This window comes from Malaya genurostris, chromosome 3 (assembly GCF_030247185.1).
Source record: "Malaya genurostris strain Urasoe2022 chromosome 3, Malgen_1.1, whole genome shotgun sequence".
In the NCBI taxonomy this organism is placed as follows: Eukaryota; Metazoa; Arthropoda; class Insecta; order Diptera; family Culicidae; genus Malaya; species Malaya genurostris.
The window spans coordinates 9181868-9209419 of NC_080572.1; the positions used below are offsets into that span (position 1 = coordinate 9181868).

Sequence of the window (27552 nt, forward strand, 5' to 3'; positions counted from 1 at the left end):
CTTGACACTCTGGAACGACGAAGGAAGATTCAACAAGCTGCGTTTGTGGCGAAGATTATCAACGGCGAAATCGACTCTCCAAAAATCCTGTCTCTCATCGACTTCCGGGTTTCACAACGAACTCTACGATCAACAGGTTTGCTACAACAAAGATTCCATCGGACATCGTTTGGAGCCAACGAACCTATTGCAGCGTGTGTTCGAACTTTCTCCCTAGTTGAAAATTTATTCGATTTTGGTGAATCATCGCATAAGTTTGTTCAGAAAGTGTCGCAATCCTCGATTTTATAACTTAACTTTATATTCATTAAGACTTCTATTGTCAGATGGAACAAGCAAACAAATAAACAAATAAACAAACAAATGAGTGAATATCTCGACTTGTATTAATGGCAGCAACATAATTCTTTCACTATTTCATCAAAAATATGATCAGGAATTTACGATAATATTTTGAACAGTGTGAGATAAACAACTCAAAAATTAAATTTTCTCAAAAATTGAAAACAACGCGGAAAACTCTTTACTTTCGTTTGGGTTTTTCGCGCAAGGACGACGATTTTGAGATAGTCAGGCACATATCGTCAACTGACTGCGTATAAAATCGAAAATCGATCATTTCTTCTTGTGCGTTGGGTGGAAGCAGACGTCGTGGGAATGATCAATTCAACCAGCAGCTTCGGAGAATGCACCTTCTGCTCGGTTAAAAACCTCAAACCCTCAGGTCGCAACTCTCATTTGGACTCCAGTCGTTCGGTGGAGCAGTTGGCATTGAAAGCAGACCTTTTGCGTGGTATAAAGCCTCAAACGCTTAGGTCGTGCTTTCATTTGTACTTCAATCGTCAGGTGGAGCAGTCGTCAATGCTTTCATTTGGACTTCGGTCGTCAGGTGCAGCAGTTGCTAGTAATAAGAGCAGACCTTTAGCGTTGTACAAAACCTCAAACGCTCCGGTCGCAGAGCCAGTGTTTCTTTCGAAGAAGATCGATTACATCATCCTGTTGGTGGTCGTTTGCATTGGAGCAAAATATAACGGAAAATGGACAACAATGTGGAACATTATGCAAAATCAGCCCTTCTAACGGCTCTAAATATTATCTAAAGAACTATAAACATTGCTTCTTTGTAAATCGAAAATTAAAATTATCAGTGTAGTGCAAATCTAAGATAATTTGATCAGTTTTTTTGCAATTTTCTGAATTCTAAATTCTAAATTTTTCTAAATTCTGAATTCAGTTCTAAATTCGCAACAGTGTTTAAAATCGTTTATATCAAATCAGTGTTTAATATCTTAGAAAATTATACAATTTGGCTCTTCTGGGATGCCAGAAATTAATCCCGTACAGCATTTTGATAGTATATTTTACTAAAATATTGAAATCCGAAATGAAATAATCGACATCAAAATTCTCTAAGGTGCTATTTAGAAGCATAATTTTATACCCAAAGAATTATGCAAAATTTTACTTCACTATACTGTATACGGCCCATTTTTCAACTAGTTGTAGTTTGTAGTAAACTTTCTGCAGATTTGCTATATAAAATATAGCACCGGCTCAGAAGCCATTCATTTTGAATTCGGCTGTCGTTGTCATCGTGTTCATTATGGTGCGATCGAGGAATCTCCTAGCGAAATACAAAGCTTGTTACCGCAAGCGGAAGAAGCAGGAGACTCCAACAGAACACATATCAGTTTCGCATTCACGGACAACAGGTCATCCTGGAAATAGAAGACGGAAGTCAGCGGTAACCATCGGAATTTGAACTCAACTCGTCACTCTCCACCACGAACGCCTTCATAAAAGGTTCTTTTCAGAATCACCATTATTTTATTATAAGGAACTCTACTGGTTATTTCGTAATATTTCTGTGTCAGAATGTTTAATGTAACTAATCTGTACTGTAGTTTAGGTTATCGTTTCAAATTCTAGCAGTGTAAAAGGGCAAAACTTGCACAATTCACACTATCGATCAACTAATTTATATTCAGAAGTATAAAGTAAAAGTGTCAGTTTTATTCGTATTCACGACATCCAGTTATATCTCTGACATTACACACCTGTACTTTTTAGATTTGGTTTTCGAAAATTTCATGGTATATTCCTCTTTTACCGTTCCAGGCGTTATGAAGCTTTGGCTTACTCGACCAAAGCTGCATATTGCCTGCCAAACCAAAAATTTGTTGAGAAATTTGACCGTTTTCTTCATCCTGAAATGGTTCCCTGTGCCGTTTTGTTGCAATGCCGTTTTGTTGCAATGCAGACATTCCGGGAAGCTACTTGAGGTCTTTCAGCATATAAGTTTCGTCGTCCATTATCCAGCAGGAAAACTTCAAATATTCGCGATGCAACTTGCGTGCCCGAATTTCAGTCGTCACTATTGATGTATCGATATCCACAGAATTTTCTGAAAATGTTTCATGTGGACATTTAAAGAACTGAAAAATACTCAACAATGAGTTGATTATGAAATATTTTTCCATTTTGGTTATTTTGTCCGCTGTGCTTTTAGGTCCCCTATTACGCAAAATTTAGATCGGTATCTTGTGATATCTCGCCTCTAAACAAATTTATTTGTTCACCAGCGCATTGGATTGGCAAAAAAGCTTTAGTGATAAAATAAATGTCATGAATGGTTTCAATTTCGATTTAGGAAGAATATCGTAATATAGTTAGATGACAAAGGATTAACGGAACTCCCCGTCCGTTGTCTTTAAAATCAGATTCTGTAAGATCGTCAATGTTGTTAGAAGGATTTAAAATAAAGAAAAGGAAGTTATTTCGTATTATTTTAGGTATTTTTGAAGAAGATAAATTAGCTAGGCTAAATTAATCTTGAAATAGACTCCTAGTTTGGAGAAGTCTCGATAAAGACTGATTTTGAGGTTAGCTCAAAGAAAAATTCTTTAGATAGCTAGCCTTGAAAAAAGGTGATTAATTTATTAGTCTTGTAAACAAAAAAAATGCTCAAAATATTACTCTTTGGATAGCTATAAAAAAGGTTGACTAATTTTTAGTCTTCAAAAAGACTGTTAGTGATTCAGGTAGTCTTGAAAAAGAGTGAAGCCTTGAATCGATGCTACTCTAGGTAGCCACAAATTTTTTTCTAGAGCCAAGAGCTATTCGTGTGCTCTACAAACGACTGTTCAACACCGACTAACCTGGCACTTTTTGATCGATGTGTTATAATGGTGTTTCATTTCTATGATCGAATTGTTGACCGAGTAATTATGAATTGATCCCAAATCGAATAACATCGCATGTGTTTTACGATTATAATGCTTATCCCCATTCCGAGCTCTTATCACTTGTGGTAGTTTTATCTTTACATCATACAACAACAATATTCCCACCAAGAGCATGCCAATCGTTCCTAACCTATGTCTAACCTATCCCTGTGACAGACACGGTTACCCAATGCAAATCAAATTAAAGTTGATGACAAAAGCAAAGAAAGTAACCAACCGAAGCATCGCCGAAAGCAATCAAGCGGAAATCGTTCGGCAAGGAAAATAAAATAACAATCTGTGTTTGACAATGCCATTTTCTCGTAATGTCGATACCGGTTAAACGAATTTTATTCGTTCGCCTGGGACCAATATCCTATCTTCCCGCTGCCAACCAGTAGAACAGTTATGCGGATTTCGAAAATTCCATCGAACTCATACCACGCTTCCCCGTAATGACACCCGGTCACTTGGGACGCGATTGATTATAAAATCCGCACTCCCCAAACGCTATCGTTTTGTAGACATTGAAACGAAAAGTGTTTGGCGAATATTCTTCGTGGTGCTGAAAACAAGAATGTATTAATTCAGAGGAATTGGACTGGCATGTAATGGCATTAATCTTTCGACAAAGTATGACATTTTTGTATCATGTCATTGGGAATACGAGTTTAGCTTGTGCTGGGGAATCGATAGCATTTCGTTATCAGTGATGAAATTTCGAAATTATGCATTGGTGGTTGAATTTACTGAAGTATGTAATTATGTGCACATCTGGCTGCCAATTCGTCAAATGTAGCAACTTGATCGTCCATAAAATACTATGAACATAAAGTAAACCAATTTAACATTTTTTTTACTTTATCACCCAGATGAACAATTTTCTTTGAATACCCACAGAGCAGTAGTCAGCCAACAAGTTCTAGAATACGATATCGTGCAAATAAATGTCAGTTGTTCTCATGTGTATAAGGTAGTGGTGCTTATTTCAAATCGATTGAGCATTGAAAAAAATCGCACTTAAAAAAGCGCGTTCTTACAACCGACAAACACTTGAGCAACGTTATCATGGCGAAATGGGGATCATCACCCTTTCAGGTATGTGTGCTATTCCGTGTGGTTTCCAGTTTCAGTTCCACGGCTACGAATATAAACAAACGTACGTAGGTACAAACGTCGTAGCGGAGCGGAACCAGAAACTGATGCCATTGGAACCGGTGCTCAAGCGAACGAAGGAAGCACTAGCATTCGACCGGATAGGAACTTTTTGCTCCTGCCGCTGGCTGGTACAGGTGACGGTACAGTGCTCTGTTAGGCTAGTTAGGCAACAGTAGATGACGGTGAAGGTGCCGACAACGACAAGGATGAGGATAAAGACGAAGACGACGACGACGACGATGGTACGGTACAGTTTGGTTGCAAGCTAGTTTTCATGATAAATATGTAAATATGCCGTCTGTCTTCTATTGCTTTTTGCTCAGTTGAAGCCATCTCTGTATCTTTGGTCGGTCTCCTGAAAGTATCACAAACTTGTGCATAAACGCACACTTTTGTGGTGTTGCATCGATGGTTTCTGAGAGGACCGCTCTTGCATCGTTCTGTTTTCGAGACCTGAAATTTAGTGATTTTAACATACACTGCGAAGAATCCACTGAAAAGATTTTGATTTCTTTTTTCAATTCAACATGTTATGATGTTTAAATTTTTTCTTTTGAAAACGAAATCGCGACTTGAAAACGTCATTTTAGCTGCCAAGTAAATTTTCACATAAATGCATTGGTCCAATTTTTTTTCAATTGTCCACAACGCATTCAACTATTTTTTTCCGAGTATGATTTGGAAAATGTTGTAGTACAATGGTTTTGGAATTTCTTATGGAAATCACAATTTTTTTAATTCGTTACTTTATTCATTTAGGTTTGTACCGGTTTGTTCAAGCGAGTCGCGCTGCGGTACGCTCCGCGCGTACCGGTCGTGATTGAAAAATTAACTGCTCCGAAATTATTAATCCTTCCACTCTCAAACTTTACGTGCTATCTTTGGGAAATGATTTTCTGAAGTTCCGCGTTCACAAGAACGAGCCTGTTTTCAACAGCCTATACTGAAAAATTTAATAAAGATACAACAATTCATTCAATCCAAATGTGCATATATCCTAAGCTTACTAATAAGCATTTAAAAAAACAACCTTATTGTTTATGTAATGAAAAAAGTTAAAAGTTCATAGCAGTTATTTGTTCAAGAAAATTCAAGTCTAAAAAACAGTCGGAACGGTATTTTCGAATAGCTTTATCTTCGTCGGTACAGAACGAATTCGAACAACTTTAGTATCAATGGAGTTTTTGGAGTGTTTAGATTAATGTAGACTAATACTAACTTCGATTTGAGCATTGGTCAATTTTGAAAACTGAAACTGTTGCAACAACTACTGTAAAATGACCTATACATCGTACAAATTTTTGATAAATTGAACATCTATCGCGATAAACTACGTGTTTTTTTTTTAGTTTAAATCATTCATATTGACAGTAGTGATAAATTATCAGATTAGCTTTTTATAGGTTCATAAAAGTCTACGTTTGTCTTCGAAGTGGGAGGGAAGGTTTTGTTCAAAGTCAACGTAGTCTCATTTTTTTTATTTTACTGTGAAATTCAGTCAACCCAGCAAGAAATTTTTTTAATAATCTTAGTTTTACCTAAGGCAAGACAGATTTGAAAAACCTGTTTTAATCCACCTAGTGGTTCAATGATGCCTTCCTCATATTACTCAAAACATCAAAAATCATCAATTGCCCTGATGCTCCCTACCCTTTACGCCCTCGTGCAAAATGTTTTATATTGATAAATACATTGAAACATAGTGTAATGAAATTAATATAACATAAAATGATATAATAGATTACAAAATAATACAATATAACATAATATAATGTATTTTAATTTAATATAATATAATACAATGTCATACAATATAATATAATATATCATAAAACAATATATAAAATAACATTTAATGTAGAGTGTCAGTTATGCTCTTCTATCTTCGCAATACTGCAGGAAGTAGAATATTTCTCTTCTAATAACAATAATAATATCCACATCTATAAAAATAATAATAAAAAAACAAATCTAATATAGTACAATGAAATATATAATAAATAATATAATGAATAAAATGATATGTTGCGATATGCTATGATATTATATTACTTGAATCTATATGTCATTTCTCATCCTCTCATTCTACCATCAACGCATTCCCTCGACCAATTGTCACCACAGACACACGTGTAGGCATGAAACAGGAACCAGTGAGGACCAAGCTCACCTTGTGACGACCTTGATAGTTAGTTAAAAGATTACTTTAAAAATGATAACTTATAAGGAAAACAAATTTATATTTATATTTATTAATCAACCCTATAATTTAATATAATATAATATAATATAATATAATATAATATATAATATAAATTCCGTAACAGTTTCGTTTTCTTCATAGCGTGTACGAAAAAGAACAAAGCGCGCATCGTTTGTTTTGTGTTTTCTTCTTCTTTCGGTGTGGTACGTATTGCCGTTCTATATGGCGATTTGAAAACTTTGACACTCATCGCCCTGTAACTGCGGAACCGAAAGTCGGATCCGGATGAAATTTCACGGTAGCTTGAAATATAATATGAGCTTTAAATCAAATCAAGATATGTGAAAATCGGTTCAAGGATCGCATTTTTTAAGTTTTTCTGCATCACTTTCTGTGCTTCCGGGACAGGCAAAGGGGGAACCAGTAATGTCGAATTATTCTTTTATGCCCACAAACTAACGAGCTCTGCAAACTAGAAGAATATCATCGTTCGTGGAAAAATACTAATGAAATTGGCAATTTTCCACTTATCACGCTTTAGTTCCAGAACCGGAAGTCGGATTTGGATAAAATGTTCTAGAAATTTTTAGAAAACTATAAGTCCTTTCATTTGAATCATAGTTTGTGAAAATCGGTTGAGCAGTTTCAGAGAAAATTGAATGCACACTTTTTTCTAATTTTCCCATATTACTTTGTAACCCCGGAACCGGAAGTCAGATCCAAATGAAATTCAATAGCAGGCTATGGGACCATGAGACCTTTCATTTGAATCTTAGCTTGTGAAAATCAGTTGAGCCAATAGGTCGCGCAAAAATTTCAACCTCAAGAGCACCACGTTTGGCTAAATTGTCGGCTCTTGCATTGTCTGGAATGGAGCAATGAGCTGGAACCCAGACAACAATGAATTGATAGTTATTATTCAATACGTCGTTCAGGTTAATTTTGCCCAAGAAACACGGTTCATTCTTGCCAGCCATATTTGAACGAATGGCTTCAATTGCACTCAGACTATCTGTGAAGATGAAATAATGGTTTGGAGATAATGTGTCGATTACACTCAAGCTATCATGACGTGCTGCTAACTCTGCTATATAAACAGATGCAGGTTCTTGAAGGCCGAAACATTACTTGTGAACATACCAAACCCAGCGGCCTCTTTAATTCGTGATCCGTCCGTGTAAAATATTATCTCTTGGTCTATATGCCTGAACTTACTTGAAAATATTTTTGGGATTTCAATCGAGCGTGGTGATCCGAGATTCCACGCACTTCGCGCTGCCTAAATGTGTCGAAAAATAAAGTTGAGTCCGACACATTTTGGATACTGTCACGAATAGGAATATATTTTGAAGAGTTGATTTACTGTGACTTAAGATTAAAATATACTGTCATAAATCTTGTTTGAGATTGAAGCTCGATTATCCTTCCAAGTTATTAATAAGCAAAGATGTGTTTATCAAAGCCAAAAATAGACAAGTCGCTGAATAAAAATTTTGAATTTACACACGTGCAGAATGTCAGCTAGACTACGGATTAGATTTCCGTAATGCGCTCGAACCTTACTAGCGGTGAGGGCATTTCACCAGAGTGATACACGCTGGTGTAAGATTTATTTCTACACAGGAGATGCAAGAAGCGAACATCACACAAAAAGGAAAGCGCACTTCTTCTCAGTGTCGAATAAACAGAATTTGAGTGTGTGCTTGTGGTTAAAGCAGCTGGTGCGAGTGAAACACATTCCCTTCGCATGAATCGCTCTCACGCGCTTTCGCCTAAATACATCCAAGTGACCACTGGTGCGTGCTAGTGAGCGGACACTTCTGTGATTTAATTTTTAAGTTTATAGAAGGTAACGATGACCTTGCTATGACAATCTTTATCGCAGCAAGGAAAAACTAAATTTTAACGATAAATTGCGCTTTTGCTGAATATGCGTGCCCCACGCTTCTCTTATGTAAACCGTACACCAGAGTCCTCACCTGCGTGCACACTTCGGAAAAAATATCTTCATCCACCACAGAGAATTTCAGAGCTCTGCTTTAGCAATTTTGTGTGATCTAGTGCTAGAGTTGAAAGGGAATAACCACTCGCTCTTATGATGCGTGTGCACTTTATATAACAGTGGTAAAAGAGAAGAGCTCTCGTTGATGTTGTCAGCGCGAGGGGAGAAATTATACTTGCTCTTCGTCATACAGAGGAGATGGACATCTCTGCTTACTAGTACACAATAAAAATAAAGAAAAAATAGTTATAAATGTGTCCACTATTCTAAATATGATGCAATTTGCATTGACTTTTGTTATATAGTATTTATCTGTATTTCAAGCCCTGTAATAGTCAAATCAAACATTAAACTTTGTCACGTATGATAATTACATAACGAAAATTTAAAGGTCTCATTCGAACTGTGTAATTTTTCATACTATTTTATCTGTATTAATCCAATTCCGTATATGTTGTTCTATTTCGAGCATCATAAAGCATCTGGATATAATCATCGCCTCCAGGTTTTGAACTAATTTTCATGACGATCAGCTGTGAGTGAAATTTCCAACCGTGTGATGTTGGTTTAACATGTTTGCGATATTGAGTTACAAACATTCCCACACCCTCTCTACTGCCTCATACACGTCAATTCAATCACCAATCACCATAAAATTCAATGGTGTAACCCACGCAAAAAAATGGAACAACGAACACTAGAGGGAAAAACTCACGCTTCTGCATCTGAAATCACTTTGATTTTGTTTTTCTAGTAGTGATTTACTCTTCAGGTTGGCTGATGGTTTGGCGAAAGACCTAAACATTTGACGTGAATCAATCAAGGGGAGGATGACAAATATTTAATTGCAATGAAAAATCAATCAATTCTTCTGTTTGTGGAGATTTTTTTTTTGACCTACTGTAACAGTCGTTGATAATAATTGTTTCCATATTGTTACCTAACACTATTTTATCATTATTATTACTGTCACCCTATACCGTATCATTGTTTCGATTTTGTAAACTCTGCTGGTCGTTGCACACATACCTGCTGACGTCAATCCAGTAGACGGTGACGGGGCGCTAGTATAGCCTTCAAACGAACAATGCTGTGATGGATGCCCAGCTGGACTTATGCCACTCGTTGAATAAAAATTTAGTAGGCTAATTAAAAATACAATATGATTAACATTAAAACGAGAACTCGTTCTCAAAAGTAAAAACGTTTTCAAATTATTTATCGATCTGCTTCCGGTTCGAATAACAAAGCCAACAACACCCAATGAATAACTAATGGTCGGATGCCGATATAAAAGGGACCCTTAAATCAACTATAAACGAGCAAGCAAGTCCTCACCATTGTCCAAATTAATAGAGGCAATTTAGAACAGAGCCTGTCGAACAAACTGTTGATAACTATGTCAAACAGCTTGTGGGTGGGTAAAGCTAATTAAAGTTTTCCGTTGAACCATTTTACATTCCATCCTGCGGCTGTGCTACTGTATTCTGCAGAACCCAGACCGAATCAAATTATTTGTTGAATGTAACCTGAAACAATTGCAGAATTCAGTGTAATAACTGTCTTTTTCGTTTTGTGTATTTTCAGCGTACGAAGTGTGATGCACAAATACTTGGAAAAGGAGAATGAGGTGAACTTCGACAAAATATTCAACCAAGTGCTTGGTAAGTATCTAATTGTTTTTAAGTGTCTGATAATCCTTTTTAAAAGTTGAAATCAGTATTATCCTATAATGTTTAAGATTACTCTATTGCAAAAAAGACAGCTGAACGTCTCTTGTTTGACGTGAACGGTACGCAAAACAGATTATTCAAATAACCCGCATTGCAACAGACTAGTTGATTGACGAAGAATATCGTTTTACTAACTTGTCGTGCATAACACACAGACAAACAGTATTGAAATTCAACAAACAGCGTTCCGTTTAAGGAGCGTATCGAAAATAAGCTATCCACAAATTTTTCTTTCAAATTATGATAAAAAACGATATTTTATTCAAACTAAAAATTGATCCTTTATTGTACGAGGTTAAACTTGAGCATAATGAAAAACGGATGAAATTTATGTTATTCCTTCACGAATTTTCGAACTTTTAATAGAACGCTCTTCATCAAGTTCCGGACAAGTGTTGCATCGCATTTTTTGGACGCTTGAGTCCAATTTTTTTCGAACTCCTGCATGTTCTCAGTTGCCTTACCAGTCTTCTTGAAGACCCTCTTCACGATTGCCCAGTAACGTTCGATGGGTCGAAGCTGAGGGTAATTTGGGGAATTGATATTTTTCTCAACGAAATTTATACCCTTTTCCGCAAGCCAATTGAGAGTGGTTTTGGCATAGTGAGCCGACGCTAAATCCGGCCAAAACAGTGGAGGTGTGCTATGCTTCTTATGTAAAGGCAGCAATCTCTTCTGAAGACACTCAGATGGATAGATTTCTGCCTTTATAGTTGCGGTAGTGTAAAAAATGGTTGACTTCAAACCACAGGAACATATTGCTTGCCATACCAGTACTTTTCGACCGAATTTCTCCACTTGAATCGACCTGTCCGCATCGCTCACATCCTCCTCAACGACGACAGTAAAGTATTGTGGACCTGGAAGTGTTTTTGTGTCCTCCTTTACATAAGTCTCATCGTTCATCAAAACGCATGCATCGGGACACTGCAAAAGACGAGAATACAGTTCCCGGGCCCTTGTTACTGTTCGCTTTTTCTGTTCTAATTTTTTTTTCTAGATTTTCTGCTTCTTGTAGGTCTTCAGGTGACTCTCACTGCGCCATGTGTCCGAAACCTTAATTTTCAGTTCCTTTTCAATACGCGACATTTTGAAAACGCAGAATTTCAACCGCACAAACAAGTACATCATCATGCTGTGATCTGAGCAATAAAAACCATCACAAATACATGCGTACAACACAAATGTATGTGGATAGCTTATTTTCATTTTCGATACACTCCTTATTCTCATCGTTGTAGTTCTGAAACTGCTAATTGTTCCAGAATGGCGTCGAAGAAGAATATGGTGAAAATCGATTGGGCACTCTTTGAAAAGTATGTACTGAAAGTTACAGTGATAAGAAAGAAGTGCATTCAAAACATCTTTTTTATTTTTAAAAAGTTGATCCTGTGTCAGATTGATCTTTCTGACAATGAAAAATAAATGGTTTATCAAATTGAAAACATCTGCAAAGTTTCATTAAATTCAGAATATATGGAGACTGATGACCTGCTACACATTTCTGGAATTGCTTTGTGTTTGTTGCTGTTGTTATTGATGTTGTTGTTGGAAGCATTGTTATGTTTCATTTTGTTGTACATGCCGGGAGTACGCATATTTTTAAAACATTAGTTTGACTAAAGACAATCCAAAAAATAATATGTAATGAAAGATGATTAGTCGACCGTATAAATATTTTGCATTAATTATGGTTTCGGCTTTAGCGGTCTGTTAAATAAGAACGGCTGTTATATACTGCCCGACGTTTCGACCACTGGCTATGGTCTTTTTCAAGGGAAATATCTTAACGTTCCTCGTTCGTGGGCATACGATTTTTAGACGAGGAACGATAAGATATTTCCCTTGAAAAAGACCATAACCAGTGGTCGAAACGTCGGGCACAATATAACAGCCGTTCTTATTTAACAGACCGCTAAAGCTGAAGCCATAATTAATGCAAAATAATATGTAATCAATTCGAATTTCCTTGTTGAGTATTGAGACGTTTCTAATCGTCAACAGTTTCATTGGTGCTCAGTTGCAGTTTTCCTCAACTCTTCCAAATGGGCAAGAGATGTTAACGTTGTGGTAACCCTAGCAACCCAGTTGCTAACCAGTGAATCAAATGCAGTGAACACCCACACAAACGAACACATAACAGTTCGGCTGAAAAGTTCGTATCGTTTAATAGAAACACACATTTTTTTGCCAAAATTCGTTTTTATTATTCAACATAATTGCCATCAGAGGCGATACAGCGATTATAGCGATCTTCCAACTTTTCGATACCATTTTTGTAGTACGATTTGTTCTTTGCCTCGAAATAGGCCTCAGTTTCAGCGATTACCTCTCCATTGCTTCTAATTTTTTTACCAGCGAGCATTCTCTTGAGGTCTGAGAACAGGAAAAAGTCACTGGGGGCCAAATCTGGAGAATACGGTGGATGAGGGAGCAATTCGAAGCCCAATTCGTTCAATTTCACACTGCTCAGAATCATCAATTCGTTGTTGTTTTTGATCGATTGTGAGCTCACGCGGCACCCATTTTGCACAAAGCTTTCTCATATCCAAATATTCGTGAATAATATGTCCAACATGTTCCTTTGATATCTTTAGGGTGTCAGCTATATCGATCAACTACACTTTACGGTCATTGAAAATCATTTTGTGGATTTTTTCACGTTTTCATCGGTAACAGCCTCTTTTGGACGTCCACTGCGTTCATCGTCTCCGGTGCTCATATGACCAGTACGAAATTTTGCAAACCACTTACGAATTGTTGCTTCGCCCGGTGCAGAGTCTGGATAACACTCATCAAGCCATTTTTTGGTATCGGTGGCACTTTTTTTCATCAAAAAGTAGTGTTTCATCAACACACGAAATATCTTTTTTTCCATTTTTTTTCACAATAACAAAAGTATTTTCACTCAAAATGCAATATCTCAAACTAATAATCAGACTGCTGTCAAATTTATACACGTATCTTTTGAAGGTTGGTACTAACTGAAAATGGTATGGATTTAATTCTAGTGGCGCCCTCTCCTAGAAACGATACGAACTTTTCAGCCGATCTGTTATTTGGTATACAGTGCCGCACTACACACATGTTAAATGTGGTGAATCCATCAACAAATTACCGAGATACAAGTGCATCAAATTAGGTCCAAAAAATCTATCGCCGAAAGTTCTGAATTGACCTTCTAATTCCCGTAGAATCAACAAATTCAATATCCTCAAGCGAACACAGCGTGCAGCAGATGGAAGAAAATGACACACCACAAAAAGCAATATTTCAGCGAACGATAAGCTGTCTACTTCGTTGGCGGCTGGCTGCTGATTGAAGTTCAAATTGTAAGACGGCATATATTTATAGATTTGTGCGCTTTTGTGCGAACGTTCATGCGATGCAGAAGGGAACGATACTTTTTCTTGCATGACGTGAATATTTCCTATACCGAACGAAGCAGATCTGCTACTACATGAAATTCTAGGTGCAGACCAACGATCGAAACCATTGGCCGTGCACGAAATATCAATAGGAAGACATCATTTGCCCAGCTGTGATTGGTTAGTAAAAACATAGGTCGATCCTAACCAATTTTTCAATAGTATGCTATTGAAATACTGAAACGGCGATGCCATACATGTTTAAGTTGAATGTTCCCGAATCGATTCGTAGTTAATTTATATAAATCCATCCACAGGTCACTGAGTTATTTGAGTTCAAAAGTATGACAAAAAATTAAACGCGGCTAATTTTCTAATTTTTAATTGACACCCCGCCATGTATAGTGAAGAGTAAGGCATTTCAAATTCCAAAACAAGGAAATCGATAGTACAGGGTCCGGCACTCGAAGTGTAACCAATTAAAAAGGCCATAAATTCAGTTTGAAAAATTACTTTTACTTAATTCAAAGTACAAAATGTGTAAAAATAATACAAAATTCAGAATCAATTCACTTTTGCTCGATATGACCACCTTTTGCCTTGACTATGGCCTTGAGACGGTCAAAAAACGAATCGCAAGCTGCCGAATGTGACTTGCAGGTATTTAGGCCCACTCGCGGACAATAACTTTTTTCAGCGCCTCGAGACTGGTGTATCTTTTAGTTCGGACTTTGCTCTCCAAAATGGCCCAAAGAGAATAATCCATTGGATTCGCATCTGGTGAATTCGAGAGCCATTGTGTGGACGTGATGAAGTTCGGAACGTTGTTTTTCAGCCATTCTTGGTTCACTCGAGCTTTGTGAGACGGTGCCGAGTCCTGCTGAAACGTCCATGGTCTGCCACCGAAATGTTTGTCTGCCCACGGCTTCAAAGCAACCTCCAGAATACTTTCCCGATAATATGTCGCATTTACCTTGACGCCAGGCTCGATGAAAACGATTGGAGAGCGCCCATCTGCGGTTACAGCGGCCCAAACCATTATCTGTTGCGGGTGCTGCCTCCTGGTGGCCAATCGATGACTCAAATTCTCGTATAAACGGTCGGTCAAGTAAACCCTATCGTTTTGAGAGTTTACGAATTGCTCAATTGGAAAAATTTTCTCGTCAGAAAATACAATGTTCGGAAATTGACCGCTTTCGGCCAAACGAAGCAACTCCTTCGCTCTCTCAAGTCAAGATTTTTTTTTCGCGTTCACTTTTGGCAAAATGCTTTCTTGCGCTTGTAAACAATACAACTCCGAACTGTCATTTAGCAAATTTCTAGAGAGCTGATGCCCGTGCGTCAGCTGCGCGAGCGGTCTGAAGTTGGTTACACTTCGAGTGCCGGACCCTGTAATAGTAATCAATCAAGAAACAGTTCGTTTTTGCTTTTTTATATTTTGACTCACGTACACACTGCAAGTATGTATGCTGATATTTTAAAAGCGCAGTAACCAGCATAAATATTGAATTAATTTACTATGTATTCGTATGCTGTATTTTTCGGAAAAAAATCCAATGGAACCGATTGATGACAGTTAGCCACAAAATTTACTTTCATGTCAGTTTTACCCCAATTTCTCTCTTTTCCTGATTTTACTATTTAGTTTTCTGCAAGTACCTTGTTTTTATGATAATTAGTTAAACTTCCATATCCATTGTATATCTAGAACCAAAAGAAAATTGCGAAACAGCATGACAGCGTTTCGTGCGGTTCGTGGAATAAATTTTTCACACTATTTTACACAAAAAATGCTTTTTTGTCAACTTCATCGTGTCTTCAAAAAAATATTTTTTTTTGTCAATTTTTCTGCAATTTTCATTGGATGGGAGTGATGCTAAACATGAAACTTTTTTTTGGGTAACAGTAAAAAACATCACAAATACATAATCCCTATACCATAGTTTGGGTCTCACCTCATGGTTACAGGAAACGAAAAAGCACTCGATAGATAATTTCTCAAAAGACTGATTGCTTTCGATGGATTTTAACGATTTAAATTATTCGCAATTTGAAATTTAAATTCACAGGCGATATACACCATTTTCTGTTCCGAACTACACCAGAAAATTAAATTAATATTGCAGAAAAAAATGAAGTGAAAAACATTTTTACTAGTACATAACAAACGAACGCATCGTTCCACAGAATTAACTTATTCTGTTGGTTGTTTAATAGGTAAATCAATTACGTCGGCATATAATGAAACACTGTTCGAAATAATTTCATATTTCAATCACGGATCTGCAATCGGGTTTCCACAAATTGGTTTAAATGTTGCTCACGGGTGTTTGGTAGCAAAAATAAATATTTTTTCGCGGTTTGTCTTCTCCATTCGGTTAAGCACAATGTCATACTCCATACGTTGCCTTCCCGTGAGAGGGATGCAGACAGCTGACGGAATGTGTGACTCATGCCTGAGACCAGAAACGCACGGTCAGCGCGAAAAGTTCACTGCTCCGTCCGTAGATGAAACAAACATTGAGCGATTCTTTCTCATTTCCGTTAGTATTAGGGGTGGTGTGAAACAAAGCGTTTGTTGGATAGGAGGGCTGGATATTATTCTTTTCAGGCCGTCAATTATATGGCAAGTGGAGACCAATTCCCGCGATTGTTGGTTCGGATAAGCTAGAAAGGCTGCTGTTTGTGCCCAAAAGGCCACTCGCTCATCTTTATCGCGTGGATAAGAAGAAGTTTTCGAATGTAGAGCAGTTTTTTTGACGTCTGCTTCTTAGTTGGGTGAAATTTTGGCAGTGGATATGATGTGAAACTTGTCATTATATCCTATTAACAAGCGAAGGGTACTCAAGTTTTTAACCTGGTCGACAGATTTATTAATTGGTTGTATTTTATGAAAAGTTTTATGTTTTTTTTTCATAAATACGTTTATTTCATAGGCAATCTACATAAGTTTTTCTTCGCCGTGGCATACACAACACACAGTGTTTTAAACCTAATACATTTCGAATATCATTGAATGACTCAATGAAATGATAAAGAAGTCTCATGTATGTAAGGTCACCGCAAGCAAGAATGCCGCGAATTGGGACATTGGATAGACTACCTTGAGTACGCAAGGAATTTATTAGTTGAGATCTGATATCACGATACTTCAAGCATGTACAAACGACATGATCGATATCGCAGTAACAAACAGTGATTGGACATGAGTCTGGACATCACACGAATGAAGTCCCTACTCACGTCCAGGCCCCTAACCATGTCTGATCCTGTTATTGTTCGAAGAAAATTTTCTCTTTGTTGGCATTTTGTTATCAGATACCTAATGTGTCCTCCCCACGTGCATTTGGAATCAAACCACACCCCGAGGTATTTGAAAGTCAAACCCTGTTGGATCATTCTTTCCATCATATGAAGCTGAAGCTGCGCGGGGTCATGCTTTCTTGAAAAGACGACCAGCTCTTTTTTCTACGCAGAGAATTCGATACCAAGATGAACAGCCCAAACGGACAAGTTATCTTAGGTATCTTGAAATGGTTTTTGCAGATCAATAGCTTTGGGTCCAGTAACTTAAACCACGCCATCATCTGCCAATTGTCTTAGTGTGAGATTACTAGACAGCAGTCAATGTCATTCACGTAAAAATTATAGAGGAGCGGACTGAGGCATGAGCCTTGTGGGAGACCCATGTAAGTGGTCTTGAATGTTGTCAAATCGCAATGTGAAAAATGCATGCGCTTCTCTGACAAAAAGTTGTGCAAATAATTATTTATAACCCCTGGAAGCTCATGTTGGTGGAGCTTGTCTGAAAGGACACCAATGGAAACTGAATCAAATGCTTCTTTAATGTCCTGAAATACAGATGCCATTTGTTGTTTTCGAGCGAAGTCAATTTGGATGCCAGACGAAAGTAATGCAAGGCAATCATTCGTCCCTTTATTTCTACGGAAGCCAAACTGAGTATCTGACAACAAACCGTTCGTCTCGACTCGAGACGTCGAAGAATAATTTTTTCGAACAATTTTCTGATGCAGGACAACATTGCAATGGGTCTATATGAGTTGTGATTGGAAGCTGGTTTCCCCGGCTTTTGAATGGCGATAACTTTCACTTGCCTCCAGTCAGGTGGGACAATATTTTGCTCAAGAAACTTGTTGAACAATTCCAACAAACGTCTTTTTGCGAGGTCGGGCAGATTCTTTACCAAGTTGAATTTAATTCTGTCCAACCCAGGAGCGTTATTGTTACAAGACATGAGTGCTTTGGAAAATTCCATCTTTGAAAAAGGGCTATCAATGCAATCATCATTTGGAGAAGACTCCCAAATAATGCTATGCGTAGGAACAGAATCTGGACAAACTTTCCTCGCAAAATCAAATATCCATCGATTCGAGTATTCCTCACTCTCATTTCCTACGTTACGATTCCTTATTCGTCTGGCTCATTGAGGTTTCTCTTGACAAACCTTCGACAAAATGTCTCCAATAGCTACATTTCTTGGCCCGAAGTATGCTTTTGTACTTGGTTTCTAGAGTCAAGAATTTTTCAAAATTCTGAGGAGTTCTTCCTCCTCGATTTAAAAACGTTTTGAGAGCATTTTGTTTCGCGTGATTAGCATCTGAGCACTCTTTGTCCCACCAAGGGTTTGGAGGCCTTCTGTTGGTCGATGGACCAAGAAATCGTTTAGCTTGGGTTTGTTCTACGGCCTCCAGAATCGAATAAACGAGGAAGTCATATTCTTCAAGTGGGGGGAGCTCTTCCATTGAGTTCAAGGTACTTGAGATATTACTTTGGTATTTAATTCAGTCAACATTTTTTGTCAAATCATATGGAATATTACCTGAATTAGCAATGCCTTTGTTACTGCTAATTGAGATAATGATTGGTAAATGATCGCTACCGTGTAAATCAGGAAATACTTTCCAGGTGCAATCTAGTCGAATTGAAGTCGAGCAAAGGGATAAATCTAATGCACTTAGACGTGCATGAGGTCTTGGGATCCGTGTCATGCTACCCATATTTTATACCGCCATGCTAAATTTGTCGCAAATATTATATATTAAAGATGAACTGCTATCATTGTAAACGGAACCCCCCATCATTCCGTGCGAATTGAAATCTCCTAAAATCAAACGTGGAGCAGGAAGGGCATCGACTATTTCATTAAGCATTACACCGAAGCAATGCAAATGTCCTTTCCTTTAATGTTTATTTGACAAGCACTCACTTCTGGGCTAGAAGTCGACGGAATATTTAATCTATAAAACGAATAGCTTTTCTTAATTCCTAAAAGCGCTCCACCATACGGAGAGTCTCTATCGAGACGTATAATGTTAAAGTCTTTAAAATTTAAGGCTATGTTTGATGTAAGTCATATTTCACACAAAGCAAATACATCACATTTTTTTGACTATGCAATAAAACTTTAAATACATAAGTTTTGGCATGATGCTTCGACAATTCCACTGCAGGACAGTGATTGAGTCATTTGCGGCGGATGATAAATTATCCATCAAATGATACAAAACCTGAGAGAACTGGCTGATAACTGTTACAAAAAACTTCTAACTATTGGAAGGAATGCCGTTATGAAGGTCTTTAGAGGTTCATTATTGTCTTTTTTTGTGCTAGTTCCTGGATTGGTTTGTGAATTTGACAAACCAGGAGGCACAGTTTTTGCTTTCAAATTTGGCTTTTAAGATTTAACACGGGGATCTTTTTTTAAAGGTGTAATTTTAGGTATCTTTTTTGGTAATTTGTGATTTGGTAATCTTCTCTTAACACACCCTTGAGGAGTGACAATCAAGGTATCTTCACTTTTTCCGTCAGAGCCAGATTCCTCTGGCTCCGTAAGATTTGAAAAACCGGTTTCTGAAGGTGGGACATAAATAATCGTTTTAAGCATTTCTGTATAAGTGCGCTTAGACCGTGCTTTTAAAGAAAGCTTAATTTTGTCTTTACCCAGCTTAAATGCAGCGCATACTGAAAGATCATAAGGACTCTCCCCACAATAAACACATTGTTCAATATCTTTATCGCAAAAACTATCCTTATGAGGCCCTTGACATTTGATACATTTAGATTTATTACTACAATTACCCTCTGGATAATGTTTAGCCCTTGGAGTAATTAAGATCTTACTACTATCCGGAATCGGATTCGGATGATCTTCCTTGAGATCATCCATTACATTAACTGCTTTTTTTTGCAGTATAATCGAAACACAACCTCTTCGCTTGAATTGTTTTTACTGAATGCAAGTTTTATCTTCTACATAGTATATCTTATATCGTTCAGAAAGTATTCAGGCCAATTTACAAACAACCAACAACTCTCCTAATCGAAACAAAATGTGCGGCTGCAGTACGATGCCATGGTCTGAACAATCGAACATACCTTCACCTACCTATGAAAAAAAACCTTTCGATTTTTTTCGTAGGTAATTCAAAGTTCTTGGAAAATCACTGATTTTAATTCTAGAAAATGCGGAGTCTCTAGAGTATCTATCATATTCTAAAGACTCCGCATTTTCTAGTATTAAAATTAGGATAGTAAAATCATACAAACAGTGGTCAGGTTTTGAACATTTACAGCTTGACCAATTTGAAACAGATTTTCGATATCATCTATGATGACATTTGGTCCATAGAACGGTGTTGACTGGATGCTATCGCCTTCTACGTTAGTAGTAGAACGAGAGGGTGCATAATCGCTAATTTGAAACGCACGTCTTTTTGTTGAAGCGTGTTTAAACCCCTTAATGAGATTTCAAAATTGCGTTTAATTCATCCTTCTTGTTTTGATGAAACCGTCTGTAATATTATCCTTAAACAATTCAACGTATAAAGCAAAATACGTTTTGTAAGTAAAAGAACCTGTTTGGGTGTAGATAATATTTCTATTTTCGACAAAATATTCAGATTTGTGCAACATCATGCTATGTCCCAAGAGTGTAATTTCTTGGTTCCGGAGACAGAACATTTGGATACGATTGGAAAAAAAATATATTCAATGCATATGGATATTAGGTATTGATAAGATCGGTAAATGTTAATTATTTATACAAAAATAAATAGCACAAACTAAATACGCATCGGTTGTTAGCCATTTGCAAAAGATCGAAAGTCTTTATGTAATGTTTGAATCCATTTGATGCAAACATTGCATTGAGGCGGCATTGCACACACACACACACATTGCATCTGCTACTTGGAAATATTTCTACGCATCGATTGAAGTAGATGACCTTCTGTGGTTTTTTAATGTATCGTTCGCCTTGCTTTCATCCGAATTTTGTTGATTTTTTCCATTCGTGAAAATTGATGGGTAACCTTGAACATCGGATGCTCGATCATTACAAACACACTAAACGGTCTTTTTCAGATCATGGACATATTTTTAATCCCTTACGGTTGTGTGGTCCTAACTCAACAGTTAGAACAACCCGATAGGAGTGTCGTCGGTGGCCCGCGATGGTCAAAACTAGTCGGGCAAGGAGGATTAAATTCAAACCAAATTTGTTTTCACTATCTATCATAAATTAAAATGCATTTTTAACATGAATTTAAAAGCTTTGATGTAAATTTTTTTCCAATTCTGATTCTCTAAATTTTTCAGGTATCTTTGCACATTTGATTCATCGTCACACCTTTTGACTTTCTCTATAGAAAGGTAATAAAATTGCTGGAAAAATCGACGGAGCCTCGGAGACCCGCAGTGTTATATATAGCATTCGACTCAGCTCGACGTGATCGAAAAATGTCTTTGTGTGGTCACCGTACTATAAATTTTTTCATCATTCAATTTTCTCGATGTTGGCTGAACCGATTTTAACAAACTTAGGCTCGTTTTAAAGTTACTATTGGACCATTGATCAAGTTCAAAAAGCAATGGCTGTGACTGCAAGTTCCGGAGATATGATGGTATAAGTGATATAACCGACAAAACGCGTTGTTTTTTACCGCTCAATTTTCTCAGAGATGGCTGAACCGATCTCAGCAAACTTAAGCTTGTTTGAAAGCTACTATTAAGCCGTAATTTGAAGAGAAACATTTTTATGGCCCCAAATTTATGCTAGGTGTACAACCCTATTTTAATTTGATTTTACGTTTTGTCTTTGACTCATCAGTACGTAGCAGTTGATGTTGAGCCATCTCTGAGAAAATTGAGTAGTTCTTTGGATGAATCGGCCATGTTTTGATCCGGTATTTGGACTCAATGTTTTTATCCGATTTTTACACTTGAAAATACATAAACGGGTTTTTGAAACTGAGTTGAACTAAACTGATTTTAGCAATCATTCATTCAAACATAGTTATGAACGTTTGATATTCAGTTGAATATCCCTCTGTTCAGTTCAAGTTCTAGTAATAAAACTGTAAAGGTTTTGTACGTATATTTAATGTCAATATTCCTCCGCCGATAGAAATCCAAATACCAACTAGATAACCTTCCTGCCGAAGCATTTTCCCAACGAAAGAGCTCAGAATAGCATTATTTTCTGCCTGCTCTTTTCGGCAATAAAGCCTCCACTTCGACACTGATTAAGATTCGATTTTCTCACAAGGCTACACTCCACTCATATAACAACCGTAGCAATCGTGATAAATTCTTTCCTCGTGCCATAATCGATTTTGTGAGCTAATATTCATCTAATCCTCAACGGTGCCCTACCGTGGCCTCCACAGTGCGAGATTATTTCGTGCTTATTGTTCTCTCTGTTGAAATCAGAATCTATTGGCTGGATAGAAAATTTTCAGTTTATAATGTTTGCATCCTTTTCGTTTTTGGGAATAATCCGTTCAAGCCCTAATTGCTTGCCACAAACTTGATCATTGTCAGCCAGAAGGTTTTTGGCGTATGAGTCGGCATCGGTGTAGGTGTGTCGGGAACGTCGGCTATTTTTGACAAAAACTGATAATCAATAATAAGAATCAGTAAACCAAAATTCAATTTTCCTGTTGAAAAATGACAATTTATCCAACAGTACAATAGTTAGAAATTTTCAATTATCTAGTCTAGGATTATCAGCTTCGACGAAAATACATTCGGCCAAACTCTCCTTCACTGTAACTGGGATCCATGCAAAACAGACGTTTGCATCGATGCCAATTCGTTCATTAGAATGGATTAATTTCATATTCAAATAACACCATCGAGCGTAGGGAGGCCAGCTGCTCACGTTTGGAATATCGCATATTCAGCGCAAGTTGCAACACTCCAACAATAATATTTTCAATTGGATCTGAATCAGCGCCAATCATCCAACGATTCATTCTGCATCGTCGCCACAAAGTCATCGCCGCAAACTAAGATGAATCTTTTCTCTGCTCTTTTTTCCGTTTCATTTGTAGGATATCTTCTATTCCGAGATTTCTGCGACAACATCTCAGACGAACCGGTGCCGCATTTAAAATTCTACGAAGAGGTGAGTAAACAGTTGTTTTCGACACGATTTTTCACACATGCATAGCTAACGAGCGACGGCAGCGAAGGAGTCACACTATCCCGCTAATTTTCCTTCCGAAGCCGAGTGCCGACATCGGCGCGTTGTGTGTTCCGCTGCACGCTCACGTAGTCATAAGTAGATGAACAAACACGTCAATACTTCATATAAGCCTTTTCACATATGGGAATCATGTTCGGCATATTGCAAAATAAGGCAAACAAATGGATTTCGATAAACGAAAACAATGATTTTAACCATTATAAACTTAAACAGCAATTAACGCTAGAAATGGAATTAAGAGATTGGTTTTCGCCTCATCAGTGTATTAGCAAATCAAATTGAACTGCTATTGCCATCTAGCTGTTCAACTTATACCGAGCGCTACCAAATAAGAGAAGACCAGTAAGTCGCGACTTGTTAAAGTTTAAGACATCAGAAAACAGATTGAACTTCGGCGCAACAGTATAAAAAGTTGTTACTCAAGTAGCGCAAGCCTTGCGTCTGCCTAGCGGTTTAAGTTGAACTGCTTCAATGAATACTGTAGACATCAGATCAGGCAACAAAACAACCATGATTTAGCAAACAATAAAAATTTAAATATAGTTAAAATAATGAAATCGGATATATACTGCAGAAGCTGCAAAAATTATTAAAAAAACTCGAAATAAGATACAAAAATGTAGAAAAAACCTATTTTTAATCCACATACTACTAATATTTTCATAAATATCATTAGACGATTTTATTTAAAAACTTGTATAAAAACTAGAAAGTTACTTTTCCAATTAGTAAAGAGTTATGAGTCAAGTGACGGTTTAATTTATTGCTTCGCTCTAAGTGACGGTTTAAAATGTTAGGCTCATTTCACTCTCTAGTTCCGGGACTGGGATTCGGATTAGGTTAAAATTCAATACGCCTGCTTCAGCTTTCAGTCGGATGTGTGTTTCCATCATCTTCTCAATGTTGCGTGAAGCCAAAAAACTGTACGGACTTTCGAAAGATCGTGCCACTCGTGTCAATACTCGCTCTTCGAATCACACCTTCCAAAGTTTATTGAGATTCGAAGGGACTCGAGAGCGTCCCAGATACTCGGACGTAGCACATCACTCTAACCATCGTTGCTTTGACTAATCGCGTCAGATTATCAGGAAATCCGTATTTGTGCATAATCTGCCATAGCTGATCTCGATCGATTTTGCCGTATGTCGCTTTGAAGTCAATGAACAGGAGATGCGTGGGTACGTTGTATTCACGACACATCTGGAGTACTAGTTTTATCGCGAATATGTGATTCGTAGTGACGCGGGCTCCAGTAATTTCCACTTGGTACGACCCTAAGCATTTCTTAGCTATTTGTGATATTCGACGGCAAAGGATTTGAAGAAGTACCTTGTAGGCGGCGTTCAGCAATGTGATTGCGCGGTAATTGCAACAATCTAGTTTATCACTGTTTCTGTAGAAGGGACATACCACTACAAGTCCTTTAACACAAAGCTAAGTTTGTTGAAATTGGTTCAGCCATTTTTGAGAAAATCAACTGTATATTTTTGTCGCATATACATATACCACACACAGACACTTTGCGAGCTCGACAAACTTATTCAAATGGTATACGGCAGTTGGTTTTCACAGTGATTGCATATTCCTTCTATATGAGAAGGGCAAAAAGGAAAACTTGCCAAGATATCATACAATTTTGTCAAGCTAAAATACCGAAAAGGCAAGAATGACCAAAGTAGTTGAATTTAAAAAAAAAGCAAAAGCTGGCAACAATGGCACAATTCGGAGCAAATAGTCGAACTACCTAAAATGTGACAATTATACAAGGAAAAATTGCTAGAAAAGCAAAATAACTAAAACATATCAAAATACAATAAATAGCAAACATAGTAAAAAAGAAAAAAAGGCAAACTGTGCAAAAATGGTAAAGATAATATAGATAATAGCGAAAAACAACAACATTTAAAAGAATACCGGAAACATAAAAAATAGCAAGAAAATGCAACAATGCCAAAAACTAAAGCCAACATGAAGGCAAAACGTAAGTACAAACTGGAACCCATGCGGTACCAAAACCTTAAACCAATAAAAATAGCAAAGACAACAGATCTATATGAAATAGCAAAACAAACAGAACTAAAATTTATAAAATAATTAAAGCGAAAAAGCACTGGATTAAAAAAAAGCTTGAAAAAAATATGCGTACTATAAAATAGCCAAATAGGAATAATAGAGAAACAATTGAGAAATTTGTGCTAATAACAGAAATAGACGAGGAAAACTGTGAACGTGACAAGAATAAGATTCAAATCGAAAATTGTAAAAATAACAAAAATAACAGAAACAGTTCAAAAGGTAAAAATAGCAATTGCCAAAGTATCGTAAAGAGTAAATATTTTAAAACATGCGAATAAAACACGAATAGATAAGTATCGCTGAATCAGTAAAAGTTTCATAAATAAAGGAATAATTCCAAAATAATAATTAACATAGCAAAACTATTGAAAATAAAAACTCTAAAATTTACATTTTTGAAAAACAGATAATAGTAAATATGGTAAAAATTGTAAAAATCTTTTAAAATCCAGCAAGAAAGGCAAGAATAAAAAGAGAGTTTTTAAAATTGTCAATATAACTCAAAATAGTACAAATTGGCCACAGTAGCAAAATAAGCAAAAAAATAACGAATACACTTGATGTTTCGTTTCCGACTCGTCAGTACATAATAGTTTAATTTATTCAAAATGTGTCAGTTCATGATATTGAAAATGTGTCGAAAAACTGCAGGCAGCAGCAGAAATAGCAAGTAAGAAAATACAGAGAAATTTCAAAAAAGCCGGCGAACGACCGCAACTTGATTAAAGCCGGGTATAAATAAACGATATAAAAAAAAAAATTCAAAAAATAACAAAATAATAAAAAGAATACGATGTACAGTATATAATCAATATAATAAACAAAAATAAAGAGAAAAATATTGATAACAAATAATATAATAATAGTTTTATTTATAATTAACGGCTCTTTAACACGGTGGTGGCATACATGTCGAAGTTGAAATAGCGAAAAACAACAAAATCTAATTTAAACAAAATTAAATTTAACAATTAACAGGAAAAACGTTATTGAAAAAGAAAATGGGAAAATGGTAATAAATGAATAGTAATTGCGTATAAGGCAGGAATAACGTAATTACGTATAAGGCAGGAATAACGAAATAAGTGAAATAGTTCAATATTATTGAAACTACAAATGAAGCTACAATAATAATAAACACAGCAAAAATGACAAACATTGTAAAAAAGGAAAAATTCACAAATTAGAAAAACCAAAAAATAGCGAAGATAACGAAAATTGGTAAAAATAGCAAAATTTGGTTATTCAGGGATTAGTCTGCTTAGAACACATAACATTTTTAAATTTTATTTACGTTTCATTTTTGACTCTTCAGTACATACCAATTCAAGCTGACTTGTTATGCCAATTGGCAGTTCAACATAAACCTTAAGTACAAAACACATTAATAGCGTAGATTTATAAAAGGCCAAACAGCAAAAACAATAATAATCCATAGAAACAAAAGTAACAAATAGGACCTTCAACCATGAAATGTATGCAATGGTACTTCTGAAAAAAACATTCCATGCCTTCTCATATTCCGTTTTTTTGTCGGTTTGGAGTCTCCGATAACTTTAATTGATTCAACTTACAACAGATTTAGAGATTCGTTTTGTCGTTGGGAAAGAAGTCATGTTCGTTTTGAAAACGAAAATAAAACGATTGCTGGATAGAGCCGTTTATGGAATAGTTGGAATAATTTTTCGACCTTGAGCACAATCGGGAATTTCCTGGTAAAAATCTACAAATAACCAATCGTTCGAGCCAATTTGTTCTTATTATTTATGGCCAATCTCTGATGTTTCCGGTCACTATATATAAGACACTATATATCACTCTATATAAGACGTTTGGCTTGCAAGTCAGTTGTCGTTTATTTGAGGGTTCATATTGTCCGCAAGATTTAAGTGATCCATGCAATTGTACTTATAGGCTGCGAAGACTGTCTCTCTAGTGTTTCCAGAGTAGCTGCGAAGACTGTTGAAAAATTGACCTATGCGAATCGGTCGAACGTGTTATATTGTCTTTGCTACGTTTTATCGGGTAGATTTCTCAACTATGGTTTCTAAAATACTCTCTAGTGTTTCCAGAGTAGCATTGTGGGACAGCAATTTTGATTCGTAATCCATTGCAATACTTTTGAACGCTGCCATCGTCAACAGACGGAATAAAATCGTACAAATCTTTACGAAGCATTCAGCTGTTTGTATCTTACTAACATAATTTTGCATTGCGTGCTAAATACAAGTTCAAGTTCAAGTTGTCACATTGTAATCCCATCCAAGGTCCTTTTGCTTT

General features: G+C 36.6%; 1 protein-coding gene across 1 annotated transcript in view; it reads left to right on the forward strand.

The window, feature by feature from the left end:
* The window catches only part of LOC131437958 (G protein-coupled receptor kinase 1), a 198263-nt gene that overhangs the window by 89418 nt on the left and 81293 nt on the right, over positions 1–27552 (forward strand). The window contains exons 2-3 of the mRNA XM_058607664.1: positions 10175–10251; positions 23042–23115. Coding sequence (XP_058463647.1) covers positions 10175–10251; positions 23042–23115 — 151 coding nt within the window. The remainder of the gene's footprint in view (positions 1–10174; positions 10252–23041; positions 23116–27552) is intronic.